Source organism: Conger conger, chromosome 6, assembly GCF_963514075.1.
Source record: "Conger conger chromosome 6, fConCon1.1, whole genome shotgun sequence".
NCBI classification, from domain to species: domain Eukaryota; kingdom Metazoa; phylum Chordata; class Actinopteri; order Anguilliformes; family Congridae; genus Conger; species Conger conger.
This window is the reverse complement of record NC_083765.1, coordinates 34693259-34712671: the sequence shown is the minus strand read 5'-3', so window position 1 is coordinate 34712671 and position 19413 is coordinate 34693259. Positions and strand designations below refer to the sequence as shown.

Genomic DNA, 19413 nt, shown 5'->3' with positions numbered 1-19413 from the left:
CGAGCGGCTTGGGTGTGCCCGTTTCTCTTCGTCCGCAGCGGGCAAGGGATTACGACCTCCTCAATTTCAATGAATTTCCCAACAATAAGTGAGCTCGGTGTGTGAGGAAAGGTGTTTATGAATCAGAGTATAAGTTAAGCAGGAAGGAGGTATGGATATGTTAGTTGGGGAGCCGCGGTCTGTACAGTGAGACAAAGAGAGAGACCGGGTGGAGGCACCTAACCGAGCGCAGCGCCTAAAGACGGTGTTCCACCGTCAACACACACACACACACACGCAGCACCTAAAGACGGTGTTCCACCGTCAACACACACACACACACACAGCGCCTAAAGACAGTGTTCTACTCTCCCCTTAATGGAGTCATGGGAACACACATACATGCACGCATGCACACACACACACACACAGCGCCTAAAGCCGGTGTTCCACTGTCAACACACACACACACACGGTGCCGAAAGACGGTGTTCCACTGTCCCAGCAGCAGGTTAAACTGATCTTAATGGAGTCATGGGAACACGCATACACGCACACTGCAGCAGTGGCCTGCAGAATAAAGCTGAAGCCGGCTCGGGACGGTTCACCCCAGAGCAGGGATCCTGGAGGCCCACTGCGAGCGCAGCTTCTGGATGCGTCTCTGCACTGAAGCGCTTCATTTGAGCCACTGCTCCGCTCTCCATTGCTTCCAAGGCCTGATCCGGCTGCTGATCGGAAGCCATAAAAAGCAGCAGACCGCAAGCCCTCAGACCCCCGTCCCGCGGGGGTAAAGCTCAAAGCGGTGCACCGACTGCGGCCTGACCGTCTCCGGTGACCGGGCCCAGTGAAGGTACGACCGGCCCCGCGCGGCACTGAGGTTCAGAGAGGGCGCAGGAGCAGGAGGGGGGGCCGCGGGCTCCTTACCTTGAAGGCTGAAGGAGACCTCCATGCTGTCGGAGGCCATGCCGGCTGCTGGGGAGCTGTGTGCGCAGACAGGCGTCGGGGAAGCGCAGGCAGGCAGGCGCAGGTGAAGCACAGACAGACATCCTGTGCCGGAGGGAAAATGAAACCACACGCAGAGCGGGCCCGCGACAGGAAGCGACACCTACGTCTCCACCGCTGCGCTCGGTGCACGTTAGCCGCGGGACGCTAACTTCTCGCCCCCTCCCCCTTCACCTCGCTATTGTTCTGCGCTTACGGGCACGGGCACTGCCGTTTGGGGTCAAAGGGGGGGGGGGGGGGGGGAAGCGGGTTGGATCCTCACTCATTGACTGACAGCAAGACGAATCACAAGATGTTCCGTATGAAAAAACAACACAAAAACCACCAAAACAAAAATAAGCACCTCCTCGACTTGATGGCTCACGATCGAATTTGCTGCTTCAGTTAGAAGTTGTTGACCTAAATCCCCGCTCAAAATGGCATCCGCTTGCTTTTTTAGAAAAATGTTGCTTAAAGCATTTCTTGTCTGAAAAACAAGCAGTACCCTGAAATTATTTTTAAATGATTCAGCAAGACTTCTTCTAATAGCAGAGTTGCACAATGTAATTTTCCATTTCCTGCTTGTTGAATTACTCACCTGAATTACTCACTTACTCAAAAATATTGCATGTACCATATCAAGGGGTCAAAACTAAATGTCAGTGGATACTGGAAGCACACTTGAAATCAGTCAACTGTACGGGGAAATAAGGAGGATGAAAATGTTCATATTAAAATGAAAACTCAGAACCCATTAAGCTCTGCGAAAAAATACACACTAACCGAGCACTTTATTGGGAACATTTTTATTGTATTACACCTACTTATTCATGCGATGATATAATCAGCCAATTGTGTGGCAGCAGTGCAATGTATAAAATCATGTAGATACAGGTCAGGAGCTTCAGTTAATGTTCACATCAGCCATCAGAATGGAGAAAAAATGTGATCGAAGTGACTTTGACCGTGGAATGATGACGGTGGTTTCGTTTGGATCGCAGAAACTGCTGATCTCCTGGAATTTTCACAAACACACACACACACACTAGTCTCTAGAGTTTGCAAAGAATGGTGCAAAAAACAGAAATCCAGTGAGCAAACAGAAACGCCTTGTTAATGAGAGACGTGAGGAGAATGGCCAAACTGGTCAAAGCTGACAGGCAAATAACCACACATTACAACAGTGGTATGCAAAAGAGCATCTCTCAACACACAACGCATCATAACTCTTAAGTGGATATGCTACAGCAGTAGATGTCGAAAAAAATAAGTCTAATAAATACCTAATAAAGTGCTCGGTGAGTGTATACCATGCAAGAACACCAAACGTCTTTTTTCCAGGTTTCACTCACAATCGGAGCCGTACGCAGTATGATGGGCTTTTCAGCACAGACTGCTGCAGGAGTGATAAATTGTACTCTGTTCTCGTTAGGACACCATGACACATTCAGGACAAAGTGCTTTCCAGCCTTCACTCAGAAAATCGGCCTTGAGAGCAGTTGTGATTGGACAGACCGCCTCACTAGGTGAGATAAGAGCAAACCGGACAGATTCTTTGAGCTCTAGTGCCAAGGGAAAGCTATTCTGTTCTTGTATTGGCAGGCTTTTGTTTACAAGAGTGCTCCAGTTTGTAGTCCTAAAACCCAGAAGTGTGTTAGCATTTTTTAACCATTGGTTGAACCTCCGATTTCCAATGCAACTAAAACTCTACTTCCTCTAGCTGTATGTTTAGGGTCATTGTCTTGTTGCATGATGAAGAGCCACCCAGTAAGTTTGGTGCCATTTGGTTTCATCAAAGAAGATTAAATATTTCTGAAGACTTCAGAATTCATTGTTCTACTACTGCAGACATCATTCCTGAAGACAAGACAGCCCGTACTATTGGCAGCCACACAGGACCAAGCCCCTTCCACCAAGTTTCACGGATGAGGTGGTACGCTTTGGATCATGGGCATTTCCTTTTTCTCCACTATCCTCTTTCCATCACTCTGATACAGTTCACATGTTAATCCTAGTCTCATTTGTCCACAATTCTTGGGGCTCTTTCAACAAACTGTAACTTTGCCCTGATGTTCTTCAGTCTTCATCAGTGGTTTGCAGCGTGAAGTACACCCTCTCTAGTCCAGCACCAGGCTGTAGGTAGGGTAGACTTCAGGTTTTTGCAAGGCTCCAGAGTGAAAGATTTCTCAGCCTTGCGACAGCCAGCTTAGTTTGCATTAACACTGCAGTCTTCCTCATGTTGTCACACCCAAACAAAAATCTCCAAAGACAAATGCAAAGTTCAGAATTGAGACTAGACACCAACAGCCTGCATTCACAAATGATACAAATTAATGCACCTACCTAACGAAACCACGGTAAAAATGTACAAAAGGTTTGGTGATTTCTAAACGGTTCATCCGATAAACAAAAAAACCCGCAAATGTAAGCAGCGTCATTGTATCCTTTCAAATTCTAAGTGCTACAGAACATTACATTAATTACATTATTAGCAATTGGCAGACGCTCTTATCCAGAGGATCTTATTGTGGCTACACCAGGATTAGAACCGCCAACCTTGTGTGTCCCAGTCATTCACCTTAACCACTATGCTACAGGCCACCGTGGCTGAACCAAATTAACTAAAAATAGGTCACGGTCGAAACAATTATGGTGTTCATTAGATCTACACCAACACGGTGTAAATCGGATTACCACAAATTGATTGTTTTGGTAAACCTCAATATCTGTTCCAAGTTCTTTCAAATATTGTTAACAACATGAAATTAAAGGTACATCTTGCCATGTAGGGACATTCCAGTAGGGAAAGCAATACATGTATCCAGCCCATCTTCAGCAAAGCTAAGAACTGGATAAGCAGCCCATCTTTGGGCGTTCACTCACTGTAAAACTCAAAGATGGCCGCCACATCCTGTTGAACGCTATGAGAACATGCATTTCAAAGGGCACTCCCATCAAAGAGCGGCATCATAACCAGCAGCTTTGAATGAAAACCAGTCTTCAGTCAAAACATCACAAACGTAGCCCCTAGTTCTCACCCGAGTGCACAATAAAAATGGATCTCAAGGCATTTCCAGCGGGTTTCATTTATTGTCCAAAAACGGTGGTGGTGGTGGTGGGCAGTCGAATGAAAACAAGATCATTGGGTTAGGTCAATTTCTTTTTTATTAGCTGTACAGCAATACATTCGCCTCCCCAGCCTTAGCGCATCCCCACCCTAATAAATCTCTGTATGTCAGCTTTCAACCACTGAAAAATTTCACACGGTACAGCTAAGTACAAAAAATTCATCAACCTAGAGTTTTTAAGAGCTTAAACAAAAAAAAAAAAAAAACAAAGAAAAAAAAAAAAGCAAATTGAATGCATTAACGAAAAAAAAAAAAAATCATTCTGAATCAGCAAAAATGGTCTTTTTTTAAACAAGTGACAAACTTTGTACAAGCATCCTTCGGACTCCTGGGCGGCCCCCACCCCTCCCCATTTACATTGAAATTTCAGACTGAACCCCGCCCCAGTCCGCCATTTACAGCTAAAATGTTCAACCCACTCAATAAAACCTCCCCGAAATTGAAACAGTAGTTTGAGTTTAAAAGACAAGACCCGTCTCTCTCATAGAGCCCCTGCCCCACCCACTCCCCTGCTATTAAATGCGATAGTGAAACTGTTTACCATGGTGGCTGTTGTGATTTCTTTTTTTTACTTTAAACACCTTTCAATAGAAAAACTGATGGGAGGAACAGTGGGGTAAAGGGGTTCGACTGTACACGTCATGCAAAGCGGCGTCTAACCCGCCCGTTGGCCCATAGGTTAGTGCGCTCGGAAACACGCTGGCCGGATAATATGCAAGCAGTGAAGGACAGAGGAAAATAAAGGAACAGGGGGTTGCGTTTCCTACATGATTTTCCTTTTATAGCGGTTCTGAACATTTACACCACAGAAATAATGGACAGTTTTTCGTCGGCGGGATTTCCAAAGCTACTGTTAAAATGCCGTTGAGCATTTACAAGGTCTTCGATCACTAGTAGAGATTAAAACGTACGTAATTAAACAAAAAAAGGGGAGGGGGGAAAAAAAAAAATAGATATATTTACAAGCGAGACTAGCCGAGATTGCTTTTTCTTTTTTGTACAACATAATAAATCGCAGGCTTCGAAACGTGGCGGTGGATGTCGTTGATCTCTACTCTGGATGGATAACTGGCGCATCCTCATCGTGTCATTAAAACTTCATAATCCTGGATGTATAAAAGAGTCGGATCAAACGCAGCGATGCAAGGCGTCGTGAATATCAGCAACACAATCCCTTTGACGGGACTGAAGGCAGTGGGTGGGGAAGGGTGTGTGTGCGTGTGCGTGTGTGCGAATACGTGCGTGTTTATATTAAAAATACTCCCTCTCCTCCTTTACAGCAGTGAAAGCGTTCGACGCCATCGGAAACATTCTGGCGCAGTAGCGACGTCGTATGAATGCAGCGCGCTAGCCGGCGAAGCGCCCGTTAATCGGGGTTTACCGCCCAAACGAAAAGCCTTCCCTCCCAGCCACATACGTCCAGACAACGTGCAAGCAAGCCTCCCGCCGGGACCGGAACATGGAGCCGTAGACGACGCTGTATTTCTCTTAAATGCATTCATCTGGTAAAAATATAGAATTTATATATACGGAGTAAAGACTTCTCAAAGCACTCAGAGGGAGGGCTGACCACTACCTGGGGAGGAACAGGAGGAGGAGAAAGCACGGGCGGGGGTGGGGGGGAAATAAAAATAAAACAAAATAAAACCGCAGAAACAAAAACGTGATTCCCAACATATCCCAGGCATATTTAAATCAGAATTTAAGAAAAGAGGGACCAAGACATATACAACTAAGGTGGTTGGTGTGTGTGTGTGTGTGTGTGTGTGTGTGTGTGCATGTGTGTGTGCGTGTGTGTAGCTGGATGGAGGAGGCTTGTGTGATGAGACGGCTCGCCCCATCACCGGTCCATCATGCTGAGGATCATCTCGGGCGTCAGGTCGCCGTTGGGCGCCGCCTCCACGGGCGGGAGCTGCACCGTCTCCACCTCCGTCTCCTCCCCCACCTCCTCGGCCTGCACCTCCTCCTCCTCCTCCGCCGCCGCCTCGGGCTCCAGCTCCGGCTCCTTCTTCACGATGATGTCCTCCACCACGCCCGTGCTCTCGTCCTCCACCCGGATGATGGCCGCCGCTGAGGGGGAGGGGAGGAAAGGTCAGCCACGTCGCCCGCTGAGGGCCCCTCCACAACAAACAACCAGAACAAACCTGAGCACGCTCCCTTATGCTAAACCAGATCCTCCGGAAGAGACCGGTCACATTACTGCGTCTAGGCTCTCTGCCAACTCATGTGCATTCCACGTCACCCTCCGCTTAGCTTCAAAAACCCCTCTGTGAGATCTGAACTCAAGTGGGTATCCGTGAGGGACAGAGAGCAAAGACCGGCAGGTCTGCTTTTTCTCAGGAGATTGGCCAATGCCAAAGGGGCAGGAAAACAGCCTTGGTTGTTAAATTACCTTAGCCTCAGAGTCAAAGGTAGAATGGATAAGCCCTCCGAGGAGGAATCTACCCATTTAAACTACTGCAGTTCTTCATTTAAACTCCTGCGGTGAACCTTTCCTGATGCGCTACAGTGTGAAAGAACTGGTGTAAGGTATGTGTCTGTGTGAGAGTGAGCACAGGTGTGTGTGTGTGTGTGTGTGTGTGTGTGTGTGTGTGTGTGTGTGTGTGTGTGTGTGTGTGTGTGTGTGTGTGTGTGTGTGAGAGAGAGAGAGAGAGAGCGTGAGCACAGGGTGTGTGTGTGTGTGTGCGCGTGTGTGTGTGTGCGCGTGTGTGCGTGTGTGTGAGAGAGAGTGAGCACAGGGCGTGTGCGTGTGTGTGTGCGTGTGCGAGAGAGAGAGAGAGAGAGAGAGAGAGAGAGAGAGAGAGTGAGCACAGGGTGTGTGTGTGAGAGAGAGTGAGCACAGGGCGTGTGCGTGTGTGTGTGCGTGTGCACAGGGTGTGTGTGTGAGAGAGAGAGAGAGAGAGAGTGAGCACAGGGTGTGTGTGTGAGAGAGAGTGAGCACAGGGTGTGTGCGTGTGCGTGTGTGTGTGTGCGCGTGCGCACAGGGTGTGTGTACGTGTGTGTGAGAGAGAGTGTGTGTGCGTGCGGAGGAGGCAGGGGTAGAGCAGTCTCTTACGGGGGGCGGGTTTGGGCTGGTTGGCCTTGCCGGGCGGTCGGCCCCGTTTCCTCTTGACGGGCGGGGGCATGGGGGCGGGGACGGGTGTTGTGGGCGGGGCCTGCTCCAGCTCCATCTCGGTGGTGGCCAGGAGCGCCTCCTCGTCCTCCTCATCGATGTCGTCCAGGTCAGGCTCGCCGTGCTCGTCTGAGGGCGGGAGAGGGAGGTCAGGAGATTAGAGGGGCTACTCTCTACCCTCTGCGCCAGGCAGCCCTCAGGGCCATGACAACACCCTGCTGTAGTGCATGCAATCACCTGTGGTTTCATTTCAATAAGCTGCCATTTTAGGCACCAGAAACTAAGTGCATGGGCTCTAGCCAATCAGACTTCAACCAGACAATCCTAAAGGCAGCAGACACCACAGACTCACACGATTTGACCCAGATGCCTGCCCTAAAAAGGAGTTAGTCACCCTTTACAAAGTAGACAAGTACACATATACATTATGCCTTAGCTCTGCACAAGAGCCCCTGCTAAATGACTCCTAAAAACAAAGCAATAAGGTGTCATTAGACACACAGGAAATAGAGCAGGTGTTGAAAAGGTGTGCATTTGCCATCCCAGAAGGCAGAACGGCGGGAGCAGGCCGTGTGAAGGGGGCTCTCACCACTGTCGTCATCGTCCTTCCTGGAGCGCATCTTCCTCTTCCTCCCCACCCTGGTCTTGCGGGGCACGGTGCCGTTCTCTCCCTCCGCGTCGGGCCCGGTGCAGTGCTCCGCGTGCCGAGCCATGGTGTTCTGAGGACACGCACACACACACACACACACACACACACACACACACACACACACACACACACACACACACACACACACACACACACACACACACACACGGACACACACACACACACACGGACACGGACACGCAGAGTGAGAACACGCCGACACCCACACCCACACCCAATCAGGCAATAACACATGGGCGAAAACAAATGAGACTTGCACTAGCGTTAGCGTATGCCGTACCCTGCGGGTGAAGGTCTTGCCGCACTTGGTGCACACGAAGGAGGTGGGCACGAAGTTGGGGTCGTGGTAGCGGCGGAAGTGCATGTCCAGCAGCTGCTTCTGGCGGAAGGTCTTCTCACAGTGGCTGCAGGCGTAAGGCTTCTCCCCCGTGTGGGTGCGCCGGTGCATCACCATGTGGCGCTCCTGGGGAAACCAGACGCACGGAAAAATGGTTCCACTCGACTCTAAAGTATGATTCATTTTACTTTGCTTTTGCTAGTCATTTCTTATGAGCTTACGTGACTGTAATTGAAACCGTGGTGCTTTCCAGCAGTGCAAAGCAACATTATCAAATGTGGATTCAATATACAAATTTTTTTATTGCAGAAGTAAATCACCAACGGCCTTCTATAATACATAAATCCTCATGACTGGTGGTACACTGGAACCGCACCATTCGGCCTTTCATAAAACCGTACGCAACATTGCAGACAACGCTCTGACAAACCGTCCTCACCCTCCAAGGTCACGCAGTCATGAAGGTTCATTACATATGCAAGATCAAATGCACGTAATTGAAATAACATGACTCATACCAAACGCCTCACATTTTCCAGAAATCGAAGGCGGCAATCTATAACCTCCTGTTGACAGAAGCCGCTTTAAGCAGAAGTCCACTGGGCAGCAAAAACAGATGCCATTTCAGCAGTTTAAAAGCCCATGGCCCAATTTGAATTGCACTGTTCACTTTATCATTAGCGCCGACGGCACTACCGCGCGGCCGCACCTGTCGGCAGGCGTAGTCGCACTGGTCGCACTTGAAGCGCTTCTCGTTCTTGTGGGACTTCTGGTGCTGGATCAGGGCGTAGCGCTCATGGAACACGGCCTCGCAGTAACGGCACTTCCTGCCCTGCTCGATGTACGAGTGCTGCTTCCTCAAGTGCACCCCTGGGCGGAGAACAAGGCCGGTTTAACAGACAGACAGACAGACAGACAGACACGCATGCACAGCGACCCTCCACCAGGACACCAGTCTACAGAGATTACTCAGGATAGCGTCGCCTCACTATGCGAAAAAAGGAACCTATTATTATCCTATAAAGCTCGGAGGAGACTAACTACAGGAATATCTATTTTAATTGCATCAAGTATGAACATTTGTGCACTTGTGCAAGTATTTAATACAAGCACACGGAGAATCTCCATTCAAAGTGGAATTTTGTCTTAATCGGAGTCTGTGAAGCCGGCCCCAGGTGCACTCACCCAGGTCGCTCTTGCGGGCGATGACCGTGTCGCAGTGGGGGCAGTGGAACTTGGCCACGTTCTCCGTGTGCTTCTGCAGGATGTGCATCTTCATGGTGCCGCTCTGGGTGAAGCGGGCGTGGCAGATGTAGCACTCGTACGGCTTCTCCCCTGTGGGAGGGGGGGCAGGAAGACGGAGAGCCCAGTTTCAGAAAACAAGGGTTCAAACTGCTATTGAGTAGAACAGGTTCCACGTTTGAACTCCTATACAAGCGCCCACCCCAACTCCCAAAAATAGCCAAGTAGAGTCTACAATGTTTCTGCTTTGGTGACCCGTTTCCTCTCACCTGAGTGAGTCCTCATGTGTCTCTTGAGCTTGTAGGTGTCTCTGCTGGCGTAGCTGCACAGGCTGCACTGGAACGGCCGCTCGCCCGTGTGGGAGCGGATGTGCCTCTTTAGCTTACTCACCTGGGGCGAGAGAGGGAGGAGAGAGCAGGGAGAGAGAACGAGAGGGGGAAAGGGAAGAGGAGAGAGAGAAAGACACAGGGAGAGACAGAAGGAATGAGAAAGCACTTGAGTAAAGTTTGAGCCAGAGGAACAAAGCGGGCAGTCACTGGAAAACTGCTTTAATAAACACTTGTGCAGAGCCCTAACACAAGCCTGTGGGGAAAAAAAGCCGTTTTGAGTTTAGGCCTGGATGAACAGGATGTCGAACACATTGACAGTTGTCATGGTTTCGGGGTTGATCCCAAAACCATAAGGAACAGTAAACGGGGGTTGCAGTAGGGGAGAGCCCTGTGTGAGAAGACGCTCACCTCCACACTGGCGTAGTCGCACATGGAGCACTTGAAGGGCTTCTCGTGGGTGTGCTTGTAGCGGCGATGTCGGACCAGCTCTCCGCTGGTCACAAAGGCCATGTCGCAGTCTCCGCACTTGTGTGGCCTGGTTCCTGCAGGAGGACCCACACGTGAACATGAGCTCAACATGCCCAAGTCTACCGGGTTGGTGCTTGTGTGCAGAGGGTGCGTGTTAGCAGCGAGGCTGTGGGCACGTACCTGTGTGTGTGTTCAGGAGCGTGTGTTAGCGCTGCGGGCGTGTACCTGTGTGCGTGTACCTGTGTGTGTGTTCAGGAGCGTGTGTTAGCGCTGCGGGCGTGTACCTGTGTGCGTGTACCTGTGTGTGTGTTCAGGAGCGTGTGTTAGCGCTGCGGGCGTGTACCTGTGTGCGTGTTCAGGAGCGTGTGTTAGCGCTGCGGGCGTGTACCTGTGTGCGTGTTCAGGTGCGTGTGTTAGCACCATGGGCGTGTACCTGTGTGCGTGTTCAGGTGGTTCCTCAGCAGGGTGACGGTCCTGAAGGCGCGGCCACACAGGTGGCACTTGTGTGGCCTCTCGTCCGTGTGACTCTTCATGTGGCGGTCCAGGTTGGAGCGGCGCGGACACGTGTAGCTGCACAGCTCGCACTGGAATGTCTTCTTCACACCTGCGGGCACACGGGCATGTCACACGCGTTAGGAGGTGCTGTCCTTCTCCCTTTACTATATATAGGCTGTAGAGATTCAGCATGGGCAAAATTGAACTATACAAAATTGAACCATTTCTCAAATTCCCCAACACTATTAGTGTTTCCACATTGTATTAGTAAAATTACACATCAGTCTTGTGCCATCTTTTCTGTTCCTTCACCCAGATTGTTACACAAGAACCCAGCTAACACTCCTTCCCTCACATTAGCAGCAGACTGCAAAGGGCTGTGCAAAGCGTTGCCGGGATGTTGTGAAACCGTCGCGGGAACGTTACCTTTCTTCTTGATCTTGGTGGGCTTGGGCGGCTTCATGTTGCCCACCACCTTCTCGGCGTTGACCTCGCTCAGCAGGCCCTCCTGCTGCTCCTCCTCGAAGTCGTAGACGGACACGTCCATGTCCTTGCCCTCCTCCGTGTCGTAGCGCAGCTTGCTTTTCTTGGGCTTCTTGGTCTTCTTGATGGGCGGGTGGTAGTCGGGGTCTTTGGCCCAGGAGGAGTCCTCATTCTGGGGCTCGGGGGGCTCCTGTGGCTGCAGCTCGTCCTGCTCCACGGTCTCCACCTCCCCGTTAGCGCCCACCTTCACCACCTGGGACAGGGGCGCATGGGGCACAAGTGAGCGCAGCGCTAACGACGCTCAGTGCGGACTAGCCCGACGGGGATGAGACCGTGAAAAGCAGCAGACCCGGCAGCCCTCCAGGACTGGAGTACTGACACCAGCAAGAAAGAACCCCCAACTACAAAATTTGTAGCCTGTGAAAAAACACAGCACATTCTGACATATGGTGCCATTATCAAGCACAAGGCACTGACTAAATAAAACCAAACATTAATTCACTTGACTTCACTTAAAAATGCACGATTAGTGGATTGCATGTCACACTTACTACACACTGCAATCAGCCCATCCACAATGCTACAATATATTCATTATCTATAGTATATTCCACACACATCTACCATTGAATTCAAATTATCCACAAAACACACCCACACAGCAAATAATGCAACACTGCAGGGCTTTTTATTGCTATTCTGACTATGAGATGGACAAATAGAGCAAGTAATATCAGTCATTAGACTGGAATCCTATAGTCTTGTAGACATTAACATGACTGGGGTCAGTTTTATTTCTAATTCAGTTCCGTTTCAAATTAACTGAAATTTATCATGCGAAACATCCTCGTAGAACATTATGGGCATTTTTCCAAATTCATAACCCCAATTAACTTCCAGAACTGGGATGCAACTGACTCCCAAGCTTGCGTATTAATATAGGCCAACAGTGGAAGCACTCATAGCCACTCACACCAAGTAACCGAATAAATGAACATGAATGCATTGCGATGTAGTGCACACAGTAGAACAGCGTTCTGGCCGAGTCCGTAGCCCCCCTCACTCACCTGGAAGCCCTCAGGGAGGGGCAGGGTGTGGCAGATGACGGGCTCCCCGTCCTTGGGCATGGCCGTGGCGTCGACGAAGGTGCCCTGCAGCTCCTCCACCACGGCGGTGGACACGGGCACGGCGGAGACGGGCACCTGCACCAGCTGCAGCTCGCCCAGGCCCAGCTGCTGCTCCTCCATGTTGACCACCTGCAGCGTGATGATCTGCGTGTCGTCCACCGTGGTGACGGTGGCCTCGTGGGCCGTGACCTGCCCCACCGCCACCCCCGTCTCCATCACCTCCGCCTTCATCTGCAGCAGGGCGGGGTCCAGACTGTCCATCACCATCATCCCCACCCCTCCGTCCACGCTGACCACGCCCACTTCGCCCGGGGGCTGCTGCTGCTCCTCGGCCACTCCGCCCGCCTCCATCGCCGCGGCGACGGCCGCCTGGGCCTGCTGCAGGAGGTCGGCCCCCACCTCCTCCACCTCCTCCTCCTCGGGCCCGCCCTCGCGCCGCCGCTGGTACGTCTTGCACTCTTTGGCCTTGAAGGCGTCGCCCCCCTCGTCCACAACCGCGTCCGTCGGCTCGCCCTCCATGGGTATGACCTGCCAGGGCAGCCCGGGGGAGGAGGTCAGCGTCCGAAAGACAGCCCCTCCTCCCATGAACCCCCTGCTTAAACGCTGGGAGTCTGGCCACCTCAAAAACCACACCCCACTAATCTCTCCACCGGCAGATAATTCTGTACTACATGTGAAATAAAGAGCTAAAAGTCTATTGCCCCTTTCAGGTCCAAGAGTGCCATATGGCACTCAAGCACAACTACCTTAAAATCCTGAGGAATATATACCTTCAAACCAATCAAAATGACCGCTATCCTATTGTTTTGAGCCTCTATTAAAACCCTGCTAAATTCTAATAAAACTTTCTCAAACAAAACCCTCAGGATCTGGGCGGAGCCACTTCATATTGGGCTTGGGACTGAAAGGCTTAAAATCTCCACGAAAGGCCCAAGTTTTATTTGGCTACTAAGTCACATGTCTGCTGCATGGGCAAACCACATGAACCTAATGATACTCAAATTACATGAAAATATGAGTAATATAAAGGCAACTACAACCAGGTCTATGGCATAAGCCCCCAGAGTTGCCTTCACTGTACTTGGGTAATAATCATTCAGATTTGCTGTATTTGGTGTAATGTTGTCAAGTGCAGACTAAGCTTTGCACGAGTCAATAACTCAACTTGTGATTTGTGGTATTTGATATTAAATTGAAGCTGGAGACTGATTTTCTGATTTTATAAGAGTTTATTCAAGCAAGTATGCAATTGTCACCAACTGGACAACATGTATGACGTGGTACTTCCTGCAGCCCTTGAGCGCTACGTGTTGGAATTAAACGTACAGGAAAATGTACATGAAGGCTGCGCATATACACTGCAGGCCGGGCTCAACATACACAAAGCCTTTACAAGCTCAAGAAAGTGTCTACAGCCCTTGATAAGGGTTGATCTGACCAAGTCCTACATTAACCAAAGCAGCCTGTGACCCTTTTTAAATTAAGATGCTGAATGTGTACTGCAGAGTAGGGAGCAAAACAGTTGTGAATCTTCTGAGGTGATGTCCCTGCACACCATTCATGGCTTTACCTGTACAAACAGTGGAAACTTCATCGCTAGACATGCGTCTTCTCAACTCTCTGCCTCTGGTGAACCAAACCTGCCTGACCTCTGCTGACTGCTATCTACACCTCACCCTGTTGAAAAGAAGCACGTTCAACTGGCTTTGAAATGGAACTTTGACACCAAACAACTGAAATAAAGACCAACCACTCAATTCTAGCTGGCTCAGCAAACGCTTGCTGTATTGGAAACGTGTTACCAAAGAAACCGCAATTGGACGACATGTAATTAACGTGTTGGCAGTTAAGTGCTGATGCATGACGAAACCGGAATCTCACGTTTGCTCACGGTCTAATTTACTCCCATGTCATGGCTAGTCAGGCAAATAATACCATAGATTGCCATGTGTCGAGCGTGTAATAATATGACGCCGAACTAGTTGACAAGCGTTTATTTATGGGCAAGTTAAGCGAAGCATTTCGTCCTAACAGCCAGTCACCCGTTGTACCAGCCTAGTAAATTTAAAAGTAATCGGAAAACGTCTTGATCCCATGTTTAACCACTCAGTTACTCTTTCTGCGTGCAAAAAACATTTTCTTTCGAGTCAAGTTTACATGATTATTTTGCCCGCCATTATGCGACTTGTCGCGGTTTAGATAAACGTCGAAAGTGCGTTCGCTTACGTAACTTTATGCTATTCTGAAGGGGCGGGGAGGTTCCCTCGCAAGCAAATGAACTGTTAGCCTCTATTAGAGCTAGTAACGTGACTCAAACAAATTCTGTAACATCAATTGAATAATGTGTGAACGAACATAATAATGAAAATTATGATATATTTCTTGATCTACACCACATTTCGGATAGAGGATTACAGCTAACCTTAAATTTGCCACGAAGCCGCGGGGGAATTTAATAACTTGGTACTCCTCCGGATTAACGTTATCTAGTTCGTAAAAACAGGCTAATTCATAACCAGTTGTAGCCACAACGGCACGGATGCTAATATGGTGGCTAAAACCATAAAAAATAATTCATGTTCAGAACCAATCTAATCACGAAGAAGAACGCAGAAATTATCAACTTTCGTCACCGTTCTGTTCGTGGGCAGCAAATCGTGTTTTTGTAACGTTAGCAGCCGGATTGTAGAGGGAGCTCTCTGCTGTTTATCCCCTCTCTCGGTAGGTGGAAAAGGTGGTCTGTTTGAATACGTGAGCGGTGACTAACGTTAGACTGCTGCAAGACTGTAAACACCACACCAACTCGGGGTAGGTGGAGGGAAACGGGTTCGTAGCGGATATAACAGCCATTGTGAGGTTATTGGATTCAATTAGAGCGATGCGCACCATAGCAATTCTCTTGTTTCGCTTCTTTTATCCAGTAACTTCGTAATAAATCCAACGCGATGGCTAGCTAGGTAGCCGTTTGGCTATTTCCTGACTTAGCAAGTAGCTAACCAGGTATTGATCGATTTTTAAAATCAAATGTCCATCCATTCGTCCATAAAAAATAATCGCATCCAATAAACGACCGAACCCGCAGTTAGCCATAATATTAGAACTTTTATAACGATATTTCATGCCGAGGGGGCTGTGCATACTGAATTTGTTTCTGCAGTAAGGATGGCGCGGGAAGGCATAGTAGCTAGCTAGCTAACGATGCGGAAAACAAACATTTAAATACAGGACATATTAGCCAACATGTTACGTTCCAAACGTAGTTAAATGTTCCCTAGCGCTGGCGATATATTGGTAGAAGGAGAGTGCTAGTCAGCGGCTGTACGGTAAATGTTTGTGTCCTGCACTCTGGAATCAATTAGCTAGCCAGCTATTCCTGGGACCGCGAGTCTCTCGCTCTCTAAAGAGGAAACAAAGAAGGAAAAAGAAAATGGACGCCTGGCCTAAACATGCGCTCAAATCAACGAAGCCTTTAAAAATCCATCCATCGTGAAATAACAACTAATATTGTCATAAACAGTCCAAATACATCAACATTGTCTCGAACTTCTGGGTTATAAGTGTTTTTTGCTAAATTTTCAATAACGATAGAGGGAGACAAACACCCCCCGCCAGCCGCCAGGACCGGGAGCCCCACCGTGACACCTAGAGGCCGAATAAAGCTCCTGCAAAAATCCCCCCTTTTTCTGGGAAGTAGCGCCGTTTTACCTGCTGTTGTCTGTTTATTTTCTCGTCGAATTTGAATGAAAGCCCGGGGTCCGTTCTGTGCTCTGTCTGGGATGGTGTAGAAACGCGCCCTTCTCCTCCGGTGGTTTTAATCCTCTCCCGCTTTAGCAGAGTAGGCTCTGCACAAAATGGCGGCCTAGAGCCGGGGAATGCGCCTGCGCGAAGAGGTTCGCCCAGCGGAATTGGAGGGGGGCCAGGGGGTGGTGGCGAGGGGGAGGGGGTGGACGAAGAGCATTGTGGGGATTGGCCGGTTGGGGCGCTACTTTTGAATTTTGGGTGGCGGTAGTTTCGCAGGAAATGGGAAGACAACGTGCCTGTCTTATCAAAAATAAGCCTCGCGTGTTATATGTCCAAAGGCGCCAATTATACAAACAAGATTTTCTAAAAACATAGTTAACGTAATGTTTAATTAGTCCATTACAACATTAGCTACCCGAACAATTGCACGTTGTTTATACATGAAGGTCATTTTTAGGGGTGGACTGTTTTTATGATGATAATTTCCCCTTTGTCCTCGAGACCCTTTGAATCTGCAAAGACATTTAAAAGCTAAGTCGCCCACGGTACAAATATGAATGAGTGGGTAGAATTTATGGTGACCATATTTAGCTTCTTTTTTTTTTTTTAAATAGGACGAGGTGGGCGTTATGATCATGTTTGTTTATTTAGCTAGGATATATTCGGTCATTTGGAATGAGCTGGATGGAATTTAGAAACTGGATGGAATTTAGAAATCCGTCCCGTGTGGCTTGTTTTGATCCCAAAAAGATCACATCCGGTAATCGTCAGTCTATTTTGTAATGAAGGTACATTTGAGTGTGCAGTGTATTTCGCCGTAATGTCGTGGTCAGCACATTTATTTATATATGCTGTAATTGTTATGGCCATAGCCAAAAAACCTCTGGTTTGTTTTTTAATAGCCGCCTGCTATTCAACAAACACCTGATCGAACAGAAAGACCTGCCTCCTTGGGGGAGGGGTGTTTATGGCAACCGTTTCCTCCAGGGTAACAAGAGCTACTACTGGGGCTGCCAATAAACTTGTGGAGCAGAGCCTTTGTGTGGTGTGTTCTGTGTGTTTGTGCGCATGTCCTGTGCCCAAAATAATGATTGGCTATTGTGTGTTCAAAGTATTGTACAGTATTTTGTGAAAAAAGTTGACACATGAACAAATACTTGTTTCCAACATATCTTTATAATTTTGTTTACATTTTATGTCAGGCAAGATTCCTGTCAGACAATATACATTATGTAGAAAAAAACTCAATAGTAAATCATTTGTATCTTATGCTGCACAATCTGTAAGTCATATGGAAAATAAAACAATATACTTAAATCTTTGCTGCAGTTTCTCTGCAACTCTTAAATACAAATGTCTATTTCATTTATTCATTTCTTAAAACACTCTCCACTGTAACTTGAGGCACTTAAATATTGAAGAGGCATCCACTGCCCAAGCTTTCCATGTCCAACAGAACAAAACTGAAGAATTGATTTAAGAATGTGTTCAGTGAATTCCAGGTTCAGTTCTAGAACCACTGTCTTCCTGCAACCAGCACTCTTAGAATGCACCAGAACCTGGGCAATCTGATGTCACACTGCATATTGACCAACGCCAATCCTGTGGTATTCCATGGGGACAATCCATTTTCCCCTTCCCTAAAAGATGGCGTCTGCCACAGTTTACAGATTCCCACAGTAATAATAATAATAATTAAAAAAACCCTCCCCCCACTCTTTACAGCAGAAATGATAATCTTCAGTTAAATTGCTTGTGGCATAAGCCTCAGGAAGTGCAATGTGGGTGATTGATGTGTTAAGCACCACATATAGGTCTGTGCTTTAATGATTTAAACATAACGAACTGAATTACAGCACGATAAGAAAATGTCTACACCTCCAGTGGAATATAGATACGTTTTTATAAAGCAAACATAATAATAATATGGAATGATGGCACTGTGATATTATGAACACGTTTTATGATCAAAATCCCCAGAGTGTTGAAACAAGGTCCTTGTAAAACGAAAGGATTCTTCCAGAAAAACTCCTCCACTTCCTCCCGAAACCCGTCCCCAAATCTCCTTCCCCTCCCCCCAGCCACATACACAAGCACTGCGCACCCAGAAGCCAACCGACTCCACCCAAAAACTCACTAGGTGCTCACAGTTCAAACCAAAAAAAGAAAAAAGAAAAAGTGAACAGGACCATCTCTTCCACATCGGAATTTCATACCCTCTTAAATTCCCTCACATCCCACATATGCCTCTTTCAGTCCAGCCATTCTTCTGGTCTTCCGCTCCTCTCATCCAATCAGTGCTTACGCGCACAGCTCAATGTCAGGCCCATACATCACTGTTTCTGCGGGACTCGAAAAGGCAACAGCCGCCAGGCCACTACATAAGGCAGTAAAAACTCTGTCTTTTTCTCCACAGTGTCACAGCTCTACAGAAATATTCAGTATTATTACTTATATATAGATAGACATTTACGTATATTCATCTTCTTCACTGATATTATGAAACAAGTTCATGTCCCTATTAAGGAAACTGCCGCCACACTCAATTTTGCGCGTGTGTGTGTGTCTCGGTGTCCCAAACTTCTCAGCTGTGCATGTGTAACGGCACTCACTGGCTATGTGTGTCTCTCAGTCCATAATCCCACCCTTTCTGAGTGTGTGTGTGTGTGTGTATGTGCGTGTGTGCATGTGCACACATGTATGTGTCATTCCATAACTGGTGTGATAACTGGACTCCCACTGTGTGTGTCTGTGTGTGTGCACACGTGTATGAGTCATTCCATAATCTCACCCTTTCTGAGTGTGTGTGTGATAACTGGACTCCCACTGTGTGTGTGCGCATGTGTGTGTACACATGTATGTGTCAGTTCCTTATTCCCATACTTCTTGGCTATGCACATGTAACAACACTCACTCTGGCTGTGTGTCTATGTGTGGCCGTGTAATCCCATTTTTCTTGGTTGTGTATGCCTAACTCCGCTCACTCTGAGCAGAATGTGTGCGTGCATGAACATGTGTGTGAGTGAGCGGCAGGTCTAGTTGTGGTGGCTGTGCCGGTCCGTGTTGGCGTGGATATAGTGGTTTCCATGGAAACGGTGGCTGGTTGTGGTCTCAGAAGGCGGTGCTGGCCATGCTGCCCGGGGCGAAAAGACGGGGCACACCATCCTTCGCCTCCTCTACGTGCCGATAGGCCAGCCTTCCCTCCTCGCCTGTGCGGAACAGAGAACAGGGGGTCACACTGGCGCCCCCAACCTCCCCCCCCACCTCCATGCAGCCCTTTCCCACTTCCTGTCTCATCCCTCTGATCTTTACACTCCATGC

General features: G+C 48.5%; 3 protein-coding genes across 7 annotated transcripts in view; all 3 read right to left on the bottom strand.

Moving 5' to 3' along the window:
* Positions 1–1149, bottom strand: part of carmil2 (capping protein regulator and myosin 1 linker 2) — a 74842-nt gene extending 73693 nt beyond the window's left edge. For both annotated transcript variants that reach the window (XM_061244941.1, XM_061244942.1), the window contains exon 1: positions 904–1149. In XM_061244941.1, coding sequence (XP_061100925.1) covers positions 904–943 — 40 coding nt within the window. In that variant the 5' untranslated portion in view covers positions 944–1149. The remainder of the gene's footprint in view (positions 1–903) is intronic.
* A 2958-nt stretch (positions 1150–4107) lies between these two features.
* ctcf (CCCTC-binding factor (zinc finger protein)) lies at positions 4108–16219 on the bottom strand. Of its 2 annotated transcripts, XM_061245941.1 has the most exons (12): positions 16057–16219; positions 12292–12879; positions 11168–11477; positions 10680–10850; positions 10187–10320; positions 9719–9839; positions 9393–9542; positions 8917–9077; positions 8151–8333; positions 7790–7919; positions 7144–7329; positions 4108–6158 (listed from the first exon to the last, which is right to left on the bottom strand). In XM_061245941.1, exons 2-12 carry the CDS (start codon positions 12868–12870, stop codon positions 5929–5931), a joined length of 2355 nt encoding a protein of 784 aa, XP_061101925.1. In that variant the 5' UTR covers positions 12871–12879; positions 16057–16219; the 3' UTR covers positions 4108–5928. The 2 variants fall into 2 exon arrangements, with proteins under 2 accessions (XP_061101925.1, XP_061101926.1); XM_061245942.1 differs by lacking the exons at positions 10680–10850; positions 11168–11477; positions 12292–12879; positions 16057–16219 and adding an exon at positions 10590–10600.
* Positions 16220–17249: 1030 nt separating this feature from the next.
* The window catches only part of ripor1 (RHO family interacting cell polarization regulator 1), a 91889-nt gene continuing 89725 nt past the window's right edge, over positions 17250–19413 (bottom strand). For all 3 annotated transcript variants that reach the window (XM_061245476.1, XM_061245475.1, XM_061245474.1), the window contains exon 22: positions 17250–19301. In XM_061245476.1, coding sequence (XP_061101460.1) covers positions 19204–19301 — 98 coding nt within the window. In that variant the 3' untranslated portion in view covers positions 17250–19203. The remainder of the gene's footprint in view (positions 19302–19413) is intronic.